This window comes from Pinus tabuliformis, chromosome 5_1, assembly GCF_031772625.1.
Source record: "Pinus tabuliformis cultivar Carrire ecotype Pingquan chromosome 5_1, CPIR1, whole genome shotgun sequence".
NCBI classification, from domain to species: domain Eukaryota; kingdom Viridiplantae; phylum Streptophyta; class Pinopsida; order Pinales; family Pinaceae; genus Pinus; species Pinus tabuliformis.
Window position 1 is genome coordinate 313443209 of NC_142305.1, and position 14615 is coordinate 313457823.

The window sequence follows — 14615 nt, forward strand, 5'->3', positions numbered from 1 at the left end:
TAACAGTGTACAAACTGTTTTTTGGTCTTTCCTGGCTTTCTTTCTCTCTTTGAACAAGCTGGTCAACTAAGCCTTGAGGGAGGAAACAATTTTCTGTATCGGCATTACAAAGCAGCAGTATGGATGATTTTTCTTAGATGCTTGTTAGCAGCAGAGATCTCACTTTTCCATGTTCTAGTCTCTCAAACCAATACCTCCACCGCAAGCGAAGGAATTCATGTTAGCCTGTCACTCAGTACTCATTATGGTACAACCAACTTCTTGGGTAATTCATGAATTGATTCAATCATGTTTGATTCTAACTCTCTGAATGTACTGGAGGCCATTAAATAATTTTTTTGCAGTGTGATGATATATTGAAGTGCATGTAGAAACTTTTGAATAATTTAACACATATTCAACAGAGATTATCCTGATCATGTACTATTGCGGAAAAAATACACAATACATAAGCTCCTCTACGTTGATCATCAATATAGCAGCATCAATAACAATAAAACATCAAGAGCATTCACACATTAACACAGTATGTATCCCGGGGAAAGCATCTCGCTAAAAACCCCAACTATCTGTATATTAATGATTGAGTCATGTAACATTACACAGCATAATACTTCTCACAAGTATCTCCACCTCTGTTACACACAATACAGCTCAGATCTGATCTCCAAATCTCTTCCACTGCTTGCCTGCCTCCACTGCTCAATACCTGCTCAAGAACTGATGAGAATGGCTCACCAAACTCGTTTTTCACTTGCAAAATAGTCACTCACTCTTTGTTGGACGTGAGCACAAGCTATAATGTGGGCAAATACGTGAGCAAACTCATTGGCATACTCAATCCCTTGATTGTGAAAGATCTGGTGCACAACTATAGTCACAACTGATAGCAATCTGATTCTCTACCACCTGTCCCTGTTGAACTGAACATGCACTGACATGCAACTGAGTTAACTGATGTATTCATTAGTTGTATTATGAGTTAATAACTTGTGAATTAATTAATAACTAATTCACCCAACTCATCTCTAGTCTATTTGCCAGTTAGACTAAATACAACCAGTTTAACAAAGCTAAACTGAACACAACTCCAACTCCACAATCAACTCCACCAAACTCAATTGATTGAGTTCTAACTGAAGTCATGCATGCAACAACTCAACTGACTCATAAGAAAAGTGTATTTCCTTCTGACAGCTGCATGTGCCACCTCTGTAGCTCAAACTGAAATGCTCCAAGAGAATAAGATTAAATTTATAGTCCAAATATTATTGTGAGATAATAATATTTGACTTTTCTATTTTTGACAGCCAGTCTAAAAATAGACTTTGATCACTCACACTGTGATCACTCACACTTTCATCAAAAATAGAAGTCCATCTATTTTTTCCCAACTTGATCAATCATCCATAAACAGCAACCTGCAATCCATAGACATGATCCATATGTCTAAAAATAGACATAGTCTAAAAATAGACTTGCGCCAAAAATAGCCTGCGGGCCTACTTAGTGAAGGCGACTCTTTTCACTAAGCTCCATCATCTTGTTGCAATCTCAACAGTGCATTTGTTCTGAATTATTTCACTTGAAGCGCACATTCATTTCTTGCATCGCTTTCAATTTTGTTGCTAGTATTACTTGCAGAAATCTAATTTCAACCATTACAAATTTCATTTTAAAACATTACTTCGCTTTTGGTTGCTTATTGGCAAGTCAAAAGTGAAGCTTTGTTGTATGCTAATCAAATTGAAGTTTTATGCAGAAATATTAAGCGGATAATAGCATACATTATCTAGGGACACCCTGCAGAGACTGGAAAACACCAGTCTGAATGGAGAGACTTTCAACCATGACAGGGTTGACTGTCTAAAGTGTCATGCAGGTATGTCAATACAGATTTATGTGATAACAAGTCTTAGGAGTCCATCAGCTACAAACATTAGGTACTTAGTCTGGTAATCAGCAAAGACACTTTACTAAGTTCAAGTGGCAAGGGGAATGATACAATTGCCACTGGGTTCCAACCTCCCCCAAACCCAAATTATGTCATGCCATCAGACAGAGAAGCCAATCCAGAAAGAAGCACCAGTTTATATGGTACAATACCACCAAATGAAAACAATAATTTTGGAACTAGTTGACTCCAAAAAGCCAGAGATTCAACAATTAATTCAACACATGAAAATGTTTTCCAAGATCTACTCATTTAACAATCACCAGAAAGAATTGAAATGAAACCAAGTCCAAACCCTGTCAATATTATGACTTATAGGTATTCACATCACCTTAAAACAGAATCCAAAGATTAATCCAAGATCTTCATATTAAACCTTCAGAATGTTAAACTGCAACCAAAAGTTGCAATACCAATGTATCAAACAGATAGGGAAACAATGCTTTTGTTTAACAAGGTGCTAATCCTTTTGAAAATTAAAAAAAAAAGTTGAACACATTTTCAAGGAGACAGTCACCAATTGTTTTTTAAACCATTGTTCAGAAGGATTACAGACACAACATAGATCTCAATCATAGGACTGCTCACAGACAAGTGTTATTGTATTTTGTTATTCTTGCTTAAGTACTCCATAACCTAAAAACGATTTCCCAAACAGCATAAAAAGTGCAAAAAAAAGTTAGAATTGAAATAAAGATTGATAACTAAGATTAATTTGAAATGATTTCTATCTGTGACTATCACAAAAATAAACCCATGGCATATTATTCACAGCTTATGTTCAAAGCAGCACCTACCACACCATTTACTTTATTGGGTGGCCGAAATCTGCTAGGTGGCACAAGAAGAGCTTCAATGAAGAACATTAGATGACTTGGTGATTGATTCCAAGATTTTATTTTCTCTTGTTGTATATCCCAAATTAGAGAGCATATATGAGATTCATTCTCCCATAACAGCCTGAGATGCTCTTTTATCTGATAAGAAAACAACATTCCAAACATAATTATGCAATATTGAGACATTGTAAAAACCCAACCCAAGAGAAAAGGAAATAGTATATTATCACACTTCAATAAATAATTTTAAAAATTATTCCTTTTAGCATCAAACCAATAGATAATGTCCACACAGAAAGGTTATAATGTAAGCATAAACACAATAGTGCATCATAGTAGTTAGAAAAAACACACCTCTAATGGTGTAAGAAATCTATCTTTAGAGCATATTTCTTGATCCTTCACCAACCCAAGCATAGCATTCGTCTTTGGCTTCATCTGTTTCTTAGGGCCTTTGCTTCTTTGCGCCTTCTTTGAGATCGTGTCAGATTGCTCCATCCCTGAAGGATTTATAACATCATCTTTCGTGGACTCATTCTCAGATACTCCACTGCTGCTAGGATTAAGCTCATCAGGATTATTATCATCCACAACAATATCAGATACATTTGATTGTCTTCCAAACAATGGAGCAGGATCAAACTGCAATCCTTTGATGATATTCGCATTCATATCTTTTCTGGACAATGCAACCTTTCAAATTATTCACATGCAGAACTGGAAGTTAGTTTTGGGAAGGAGGGCAGATACAGTAGGATAAGTAGAAGTTAGAAATAGCTAGAGAAATACCAGGAAAAATGAGTAAAATAAGATGAGATGCGAGAGGATAATTCTAGTAAAGTTCAACAAATGACCATGAAAAAGGTCAATTGATCTGGAGAGTACAACCAGTCACCAATAGGCTAACCGTCTCTCCTAGATATTAAATAAATGACAAAAGCAGAAAAGATACAACTAACAACAAGAGATAGAGTAGAAGGATCTTGTTAGAGTAGGAGCCAAACCCTCGTTCATGCATGTTCTTCATGTTGAAAATGTAAATAGTTTCGGTCTCCATAATTATCTTTGTACTTGTATCAATATGCAATGTTTCTGTGACATACTTTCTCTGTGAGGCAAAGACTCCTGAGGCAGCTGTACAAACCAGTTGGTGGCATAAATACAAGCAGCAACCATTATCTCTTGAAGAACATCATTGAAGGCTCTTGAAATTATCTCATTCAGGTCACTTCATCCAAGCTACTTCAGGAAGATCCGAAGTCTACAGCATCCAATCTTTGTGATCCGAATTGTTATCATTTATTCTGTGTGTGAAATCTGAGCTCAAGAAAAAGGAGTCCAGCCTGCCTTCTATAACTTTGTAGAAGATCAGATCTCAGTAACAATTTCCTATGCTATGCAAGGTTCTGTGATTTGTAAAGTCTCTATACCATTATATCAAGAGAAGACACTATAATAACCCTAGACAGAGGACAAGGTTTGAGACTTGAAAAAAGCAAAACTTAAAAGTTCTTATGAGATACAAGATTCTGTACCTATGGAGATACTCTAAACTAGATGCAAGACTGTGAAGCAATCCAAAGCAATTCAAAATGGTGACATATCTCTGTAACATATATTATTTCTCCAAGCCCTATAACTCTGGAAAATCTGGTTTGTATGAATGTTTACTAGGCCAAGCCCTAAAAGGTTCTAGACCAAGACCTAGAAAAGAAATCCTCTGTTAGACAAATCCTACTCATCCGAAACATTTCTCACTTTAGTATGATCAGGAAGAAGTACATGAGAAGTCTAACTATCCTCGAAAGGAGAAGCTCATTACATTTATATCTCTAAGACAGTTCGAGGCAACCAACGATTCGTTAATATAAATCTCTGAAGCATGACAAGGACAATACAAAAATTTCATAATTTTAGAGAGACCAATTAAGGACTACTGTGATGCAAGCCACAGAAGAGACATTATCTCTAATAATGCAAATCACAAGCTACAGGAACCAGCATTCTAGATGATACCTAAAAGTCAACACTTATGATACATGACATTCGAGCATTCAATAGCCCTATAGTTTACAATTTTAACACTTTTCTGAGGCACTGTATACGAGGACCTAAGGGATAGTAAAGTTCATCACCCTGTGAATCCAAGCTTATGAGGTTTGATCCAAGGTCTACATAATCAACTGTGTTAAAATCTTTCTTGTGGATTAAAGCGAGTGTGCCTGAAAGAACCTGAAGAACATCACTGTATAATAAATGTGGAGGACAGATCTATGACCATTTTGCTTTGGATTGAAGATCACTTTGTATATGGTATAGTGGAAAGGACTGAAACTATATGAAGCTAGTATCAGTAACACTAGTATGAGAGGCTGTTTTCTCCACTGGGTATGAGAGGCTGTTATACTTGTAAGAAGGACAATAAAACAGACCTGTCCATGAAGTCTGGAAGAAACCAGCATAAATGACATTGCTAGCAGGCTTATCAACATATGAGACAATGAAGAAAGGACTGTGATATATCTCTGCTATACAAGTATATGAAGCAGCAACACTACCAAAACTTCCTTCCTATACATGAACGACACCATGGAGCCAACCTATCTGATCCCAAAAGAAAGTACATAAGACATCTCTCTTGAAGACTGAATTCATCTCTGTAGGTTAGATTGAAGAATGAAGGACTGGGATAAAATGTTTGACCTCTTGAAGACCGTATGAAGACCTGGTTGCAGTAGTATATGGCCAGATTTGAATAAGAAATCCAAATTCAGCATATGCACGTCTCTTGAAGCAGCTACATTAGCTCACTTCTAATACATAAAAGAAGGACCTACTACATCAATGAAGCCAACTAATTTATTTCTGTGATTCGTACAATAGTTGAAGAACTGAGACACCTCTGTTGGAAGAAAGTTGGTACATAACAGCTGGAGATAAGTCAAAGAACGGATCTTTACAAGAAGAAATAAGGTAAGGTCAAAAGAGGTATGTATCATTTTTGTTCATTTCAGAATTTTCTTGCAAACTATTGTGCATATAATGCTAAGCTCTCTAGATCATGGTAAACTCCCATGAGGAAAAGATTACAAATCATATGCCGGTGTCATATTATGAAAAAAATCTATGTAGATTAGAGTTCACTTATATAGCATTTGAAGTCTTTCCAGAAGCACTAGGCTTGTATGGTTAAGGAATGAAATCTGTAGAAGTCTTGTCAATAATGACTCTAGGGTTTGTGCATCTAACTCTCTAGTGCATTTGTAGAATCATGCAATTTTTGAATGGTAGGTATTGAAGACTCTTGGCATCTAGGGTTTGTAAACCCTAGCAGAGTTTGGACTAAGAAGAAAACCCTAGGAACAAAAACACTAACCATTTGTTTCCATTGTAAAAAGAAAAACCTAGCTCTTGAGAATGACAGCAATGACATCATGCTGATATGAGGACAAAGTTGATGAAAAACTCTGAAGTTAAGAGGGAGCTGACTCTCCTTATTACGTATGAGGGCAAAGTTGATGAAAAACTCTGAAGTTAAGAGGGAGCAATGACATCATGCTGATATGAGGACAAAGTTGATGAAAAACTCTGAAGTTAAGAGGGAGCTGACTCTCCAAAACTCTGAAGGATAAGTATTATTTCTTTATTTATTACGTTGTTATTTTGTCTATGCACTTTGCCTTTTTGTTCTTTCATAGTCTTCTAACAAAGGTTGCAGGTCCAGACAGGATGATGCAGGAGCATTAGAGCTTCCAAGTCATCAAGCTTTTTGGAGACAAAGCTCCAAATCAGTTTCAACATGGAAAAGGAATTTTATTTCCTTATTGTAAATAATTTTAATTTATTTATTTCTAAAACAACTATGGATAGAGATAAGATAGAATAGATAAGATTTTAGTGTGAGAATCTGCCTTGAGAAGTATAAGAGATTCTAGGGATAGGTTGAGTGACTTTAGAAATTAGAAAGATATGATTTATGGATGATTTATGGATTGATTTTAGGATTTAGGAAATCTGATTTATGGAATGCTTTTACGATTTAGAAAAGCTATTTCATTTATTAGTTCTACTTATTGTAAGCCTAAGGACAATGAGAATGAATGGCCAAATGAATGTGCAATCAGGCTCATATAGAGAAACAAATGGTTTTTGAGTATTTTTGTATATACAGGTTTTGTTAATGAAATGAAGTTTCATATTTTCTATGTATGAAGAGTCTGTGCATGATCAATGAAGAATTCTTAAAATTTGGAATTGGTAGAATTAAGTGCCTATGTGTGTGAATTGAGTAGAGAAATTTTATTGAAGATTTAGTAAAATTAAATTTACTGCATGTGTTAAATGGAGGAGAGTGGTATTATTTTATGAAGAATAATTCTTCAATGTGTTTAATGGAAAGAAAGATAATCGATTCTCATGAATTATATTTTTTATGTTGAGTGTGCATGGTGAATGCATCAGGAAATGTTGTGAAACGAATGTAAATGCACAGATGTGTATGGAGTGGATTCATGAAATTGGTGTCAGGGTAGATTTGGCGCCATAAAGTGCTATTAGAGCACAAAATATTTTTTGCGCAACAGTATGGACGAAAAAATTGTTAATTTTTAGGTTAACATGTTCCTTGCTTGGGACAGTTGCTTCAATATTCCATATTAGCCCATTTATTAGTCCATTAGCAATCACATGAATCATAATTAGATTGACAGTAATTGAACAAAGAACATATGCAATAAATGACGAAGACAAGACAAGACAAGAGGACACAAGATGTGGCACCAGCCAGGGACAAACCCCAATGTGGGGAAACCCTTGATCAATTCTTCTTATATATATTCTTCAATATTTCGGCAGAGAGAGAGAGAGATAGAGTACAATGATTTAAAATCAAAACTGACTTGCCAAATAGGAGATCTGACATCAAAGTTCTTAACCATGAAGTTGACTGCAATTCTGGCACCAAGGGCTGCAGATTTCTATACTGCAATTCTGAATACTGGTTAGGGCACAAACACAGAAATATGTCAGCCCTAAAACCTTCACAAACTTCAGCACTTCAAGCTTCTAGGGTTGCAGCTCTCCAAGGTGAGGCCCTTCCACCATCACGCTGCTCCTTGCTGGCTGAATAACCCTCAATGCAGCACCTAGGACAGCCTCAACTTGCTGGCTATGGCCGGTGGCCTAGCTCAGCACCTTGCTGTAGCTTTGGTCTCCACAATATACCCACACAAATGCCCTTAACAAGCCTCCTGCAGCTGCGGCATAGTCTCCCTTCCTTGCTGCTGTCAAACGCTGGAATATAGGGCTAAAATCAACCCCTATGCTCACCCAACAGCCCACTATTTGGGGCTCAGCCTACCTGCAACATCTCCTGTGCAATCCGCTGCCCAAAACAGAGTTGAACCTTGCCACAAACAGCCCAGAAATAGTCTCCTGTAATGTGGCCTCAAAGCAAGTTCATTTGCACTTCAAAACAGTCATGAGAATGACCCTAATGTCCTTCCCTTCCTCGCTGAAGTTGCCCTAACCTGCGGCCCTAAAACAGAGACCCTTCTCTTCCTTGAACGAGCTTCCTTCTCCTTCTACAGTGCCTTGTATTGCTTTTTGGATGTGTGCTTAGTGAGGGAGAAAGGCACCTCTATATATACTAATCGGTGGGGGTCAAGAGACGTGACTATTGGATTAAGTGAGCCGACATATAGAAGAGGCCAACCTTGATTATTTGACCATAATCAAAATAAATTCATAACTTCATTTGTACATGTCGGAATCGGATGATCTTTAGATCAATCCTACACCTCTCGAAGAGAGGAATCCAAGAAAAATATCAGCTGTCATAAATAAGATAACCCATGTGAAGTTTGGCCCTAGTTGCCAATTTTAACAAAATTAAAACAGATTAGGACAGCGGCAGATAAATTGATTTTGGGTTTTTTTAAATTTGTGGATATTGTTAACAAGTAGCAACAATTGAGAAGGAGGATGTGGTGAAAATTTTGACAGCTAGTGCAGCTATGATGGAGGAAAAAGAGTGACTGCAGAAATTTGAAGAGCAAGGAGTGCTCGAAAGGGTTCCAGAGGAGGGAAGCAAGAATGCCAACAGTCTGAGCTCAGGGGAAGCTTGGTGAGGCGTTCGTAGCAAGAATGAGGTCTGCTACTGCAGAGGTGATTTGTAGGTCACGGAGGGCAGCGAGAAGCTAACGAATGGGGAAGATGAAGATGACTATGGGAAGTCATTTGAAGAATTCAGAGTGAAGCCACGGAGATGCCAAAGCGTTGGCATAACGAAAATGAGTGATGAAGAATACGAGAGTGAACTCGTTGAGATAAAAGCACAATTGAATGTGTTTACAGAGTTGCTACAATAGAATGAGGAGAACCTGAGGTATGGGTGGAACCTGAGGAAAAGGGGTAAGTGGCATATTGAAAGATTATGGGCTAAGAAGTAGAGACAGAAGTTTAGACACAGGTTGAAGGAAGAACTTAAAGCTACTAAGTGTGAGGAGGCAGTTCACTGAGGTGAACCTGAGCAAGGGAAAATCCATGGAGAAGATAGCAATGTTGGTGGAGATTTCATGTTTGAGACATCAAATGGGGCTGAAAAGCCTTATGTTTTTCCTGATGGTTTGTTTATGGTTGTGGGTGTTATTGATGATGAACAACCCTTTGAAGTTGTCATAAAGAAAGAGGAAGATAGAAGAGAACAAAGTTCAAATTTTGTTCTCAGTAGAGAGGAGGAGCAATAACTCAAAGCTACTGAGTGTGAGGAGGCGGTTCACAGATGTGAACCTGAGCAAGGAGAAATCCATGGAGAAGGTAGCAATGTTGATAGAGATTTCATGTTTGAGACATCAAATGAGGCTGAAAAGCCTTATGTTTTTCCTGATGGTTTGTTTATGGTTGCAGGTGTTATTGATGATGAACAACACTTTGAAGTTGTCATGAAGAAAGAGGAAGATAGAGGAGAACAAAGTTCAAATTTTGTTCTTAGTAGAGAGGAGGAGCAATACTTGAATGGGATGCTCATAAGGAATGATGAGCCAAAGGTAGAGACAACTTTTAGTCTTCACACTGATTGTGTGCATGCAGGTGTGGCAGAGGTGATTATCAGTTTTCATACTAATGCAAGTGGAATAGAAACCAAGGATGAACAACTTGCAGAAGTTGTTGTGAACGAGAATGCAGGAAAGTCAAAGGAGAAAGAGTTTGCTAGAGCATGGAGATGAAGCTTGATCAATAGATTGAAGTGAGACGGAGAGTTTAGAGATCAACTTTACAAGCATGGAATGAGGTTAAAAGTACGTTTGGATGGATGTATATTTTGTTTGTTTTTGTCGTGGGAAAATTTTCACTTGAAATAGAGAGCAGCAACATGGTGAAAACAACTAGTTTGCAGCAAGGAAGGCAAAAGCATAATTATAGTGGAATTCAAGATGTTGCAGCAGCAACAGTATAACAACATGACAAAGTCGTTGATCAGCGGCAAAATTATGTATGGGATCCAAGAGGACGTCAACAACAACAACTCATGGTCACGAGACCATGAAGTTTTTTTCTACCTTGGGAGTCTGATGCATGAACATTAGAGCTTCCAAGTCATCAAGATTTTTGGAGACAAAAAGCTCCAAATCAGTTTCAACATGGAAAAGGAATTTTATTTCCTTATTGAGTGACTTTAGAATTTAGAAAAATATGATTTATAGAGTGATTTTAGGACTTAAGAAAATCTAAATTATGGAGTACTTTTAGGATTTAGAAAAGATATTGCATTTCTTAATTAAGAAATGCAATATATTTTCTAAATTCTACTTACTATAAGCCTAAGGACAATGAGAATGAATGGCCGAATGAATGTTCAATTTGGCTCATATAGAGAAACAAATGGTTTTTGAGTATTTTTGTATGTACAGGTTTTATTAATAAAATGAAGTTTCATATTTTTTGTGTATGAAGTGTTTGTGCATGATCATTGAAGAATTCTTAAAATTTGGAATTGGTAGAATTAAGTGCCTATGTGTGTGAATTGGGTAGAGAAATTTTATTGACAATTTACTGAAATTATATTTACTACATGTGTTAAATGGAGGAGAGTGGTATTATTTTATGAAGAATAATTATTCAGTTTTTAATGGAAAGAAAGATAATGGGTTCTCAAGAATTATATTTTTATGTTAAGTGTGCATGGTGAATGCTTCAGGAAATGTTGTGAAATGAATGTATATGCACAGATGTGTATGGAGTGGATTCATGAAATTGGTGTTAGGGTATATTTGGTGCCATCACAAGATCTACGTAAGCTTGACTAATAGATGGAAGATTTGGAAGAATGTAGCAAAGCACGAAGACAAGAAGAGAGTAAGCATCAAAAGGAAGTCAATTAGATGGCCGCCTAAAAGCAAGATTTAAAAAGGGAAGAAGTTTACTTGTCTCAACTAGAAAGAGGAAGTTGTTAGTTCTTTAATAAGATAAAATACTACTTGAAGTTTGGCAAGAAGTTTATGATCAAAAGAGAAGATGACATATCAATGACAAGACCCTTTGAAAAGAAATTACAGAGATTTGATACCATTGTACCGACAGTTGGTTGAGGAACACATTGTTTGATAGCACTGATTCTGATGATGATTGGAAGCTGATATAATCTCTTTGAATAGCATGAAAGCAGAACCCTGCTATGAAGAAAGAATATGTGAAGGCTTGTGCAATCAGCTGTGAAGAAGGTTTGGCTCCATAAAGCATTTGATGAACTATTTTGAAGATATGTGAAGATTGATAAAGATCCAGGAAGGTCAAAGCTTGATATGAAGCGATACAAAATAGGAGCCTTGCACCTACAACTAGGTCTCCACGGAAGAACAAGTAGCTAATGAATGAGACAAGTTGAGGCTTGTGGTTATGTCCCCCTAGTTAAGAGGGAGTAAGGATCTCCTCCCTAGTTGAGAGGGAGTGATGGTGGACACCATATTCTCCATGTGTCATGCACTAGGCCAGGGCTAGTAGTCATAAGTCTAATGAAGGCATTTGTAGGGAGAATGGAGGATTGGATAAGCATCTGGGACTGATACTCTTTGAGGAATGGTATCCAAGATAGGAGTAGTCCTAAGGACCGATACTCTTTGAGGATAGGGTAGGTTATCCAAGATAAAAGTAGTCTTGAAGAGGACCAATATTCTTTTGTTGAAGAATCTAGGGCATGCATAACTAAATTGATTCTTCGTTACATGATAACAATTTATGAAGTCTTTTACAGTTAATATTAGCTTGATGTTCCATTCATTATTAGTGTGAGTGTTTACTTCATCAAACTGCTATCAAAAACAAATGAGACAAGAACACAAATATTTGGCTTACTGCTAGGGCCAAAACCTCTCCCTCTTGGTGATCTGAAATGATCATATGTTAAAACTGAAGTAGAATTGATTATGCCATTAATGATTAGAATGTTAACTGAAAGTGTTGAAATCGTGAGAATTGCTTAAGAAGAAGACTTTAAGACAGAGGATAAAACATAAGCAAGATGCATAGCAGAACTGAAAACAGCGAAATCACAGCGACACCAGACAGAAAAATTGATTCGGAGTTCATCCGTGATGGACTACGTCTCTGGGTCCACTTTCAAGATGGGCGACCGCTTTATTAGGATTGAAACCGAAGAGGTCGATTACACAACAATTTGACCAAACTGAATGTGCACGCAGGCACTTCTGGTCACTATCATGAGAAAGCTCTCTGAACCAGCTTTCCAACGCCTGTCACAGTTCCCAATTCCAACTCTGAATGCTCCTGTTACACTAAAAACAAAAACGACTATAACCTCCAGAACCTGCATACAAAAACCCAAAACCACTCTCCTTTCTCTTCAATGAGAAAAACTAGCTTTATAGCCCTCCAGATGCACTCTAACTCCTTCATGCTGATTTTAGGAGTGAATCAGCTCAAAATAGGGTTTGTTGGTTTCGGTCCTGTTAGGTTTTACCACCTTAGGTTTCATATGCATGGTCATCGCATTAGTTTAGAACAAACTGCTACAACAAAACCCAAATATAAACCTTATGATAAAAACAAAACCGCGGCGACTTGCTAACCGGGGGAGGAGGTTAACCGCCCACATGTGACTGTCGGGGTCTAACTGCAGGCTGCCACCTCCGCAGTCTTCCTTCGGCAGTTCCGGCTACCAATGGTCTAGCGGTTCTGGTTATGATTTGTTCACATGCTTAGGTTACGGTTAGGCATGATGGTTCCGCTGCGGTCAAACTCCCGGCGCTAACCCTGACGGCTTATCCAGACTCTGCTCACAGGTAATAGTCTGCGGTTATGTAACTCTGCGGTCAATACTATGGTGGTTCCGCTACATCTCCATCTGTTCACATGGACAACGGTCTTCTCCTGTGCGGTTAAGGCCCACGCTCTAGGACTGACATCTCCACCGTTTACACGCTAATCACATGGTTTACAACCCGCGCAGTGTTCTCCCGCTGCGGTTAAGACTGTCATATGTATTTTGAATTGTTTTATAATGTTTTACCATAGGCCGAGAGTTAATACATAGGCTTTATGTATTGGTTTAATGTATTTAGGTTTTGTAATATGATTTGATAGGTTTAGACTTAGGGTTATGCATTTGATACATGGTTTGTAATGTAATATGTTTCGATAGGTATAGGATTAGGGTCTAATGTGTTAGGTCTTAGGTCTTTAGACATAGGTTCTAGGGTTTAGGTTTAGGATCTAACATTTAGAATAGGTGTATTATAATGTTGTAAAACCAGAAACCATCACCATGTCAGAAGAACCTGAAGAAGGTCATGATGACCATGAGGACCACATCAACCACTTACATCAAATTGTCACAAGTGACATTTGTGACAAACATCATATGACGATGAACCCATATCAAACCCCCTGCAACAGACGACACACCCATGTCAATGATCAACCCTGGCAGAACTGACGATGAACACTTGTCGACAACCAGGTACAACACCATATCAAATGAACACGATGAAAAACCTGATCCATAACCAACACTGTCGAAACTAAACGACACCAGACTGAATGTTGATGACGACAATGTACCTATGTAACTGATCGGACAAGATCCTCCTGGATCACTTGGAGAGGAAAAACCACGCAAAATTCTTCTTATAGAGATTTCATTGACAAATACCAAGACCATGACCCTTGACACGTTCTACCTCTTCAAGACCAAGACGTCAATCCTTTCCTCCATCACTGCTGAAATCATCATGATTGCTACACCATTGAAGCTATCACTGAGATCTTCATTACTGCTTCTAACATCTGCTCCATGACTGATCCTTGATATTGCCACCGACGTGATCTCTACACTCTTCATCAAGACTATGATCTTCAATAAACAGATCATGACTTGTGACAGTACCTTACTGTAGCTTGAGATAATGCGTAGCATTATGAGATCATGATCCTTGTCAAGATTGTTCATTCTAGCCATCAGTATCACAGTTCCTCTCATTATTCTGAGATTGCAACTCTCATAGTTGCTTACTGCTCCCTCAAGACTGCAGGGCCTGATTTGATTGTCATTGCTCTTTATTATGTTAGGATTGCAGTAGACACAGTCATCACCGAAATTCTCTTCAACGTAATTATAATATATCTATATGTTGAGACTGAGATAGCACCTTCAGGATCACTATGATCTCCATTAGGCCGAGACAATGAGGACAATAAGGGTTCAGAATTACATTGATTGCTTATGAAGTAGATCCACCGAGATCTACTTTTCATCTAGGCAGAGAATACATGTATGTCTAAGATTGCAAATATATATTGAGGCAGAT

The 14615-nt window shown here is 37.7% G+C and overlaps 1 protein-coding gene across 1 annotated transcript in view; it reads right to left on the bottom strand.

The window, feature by feature from the left end:
• The window catches only part of NRPA1 (nuclear RNA polymerase A1), a 471665-nt gene that overhangs the window by 403553 nt on the left and 53497 nt on the right, over positions 1-14615 (bottom strand). Inside the window, exons 5-6 of the mRNA XM_089432122.1 lie at positions 3148-3486; positions 2752-2931 (exon numbers count right to left, since the gene is read on the bottom strand). Of these exons, the coding sequence (XP_089288248.1) occupies positions 2752-2931; positions 3148-3486 (519 nt within the window). The remainder of the gene's footprint in view (positions 1-2751; positions 2932-3147; positions 3487-14615) is intronic.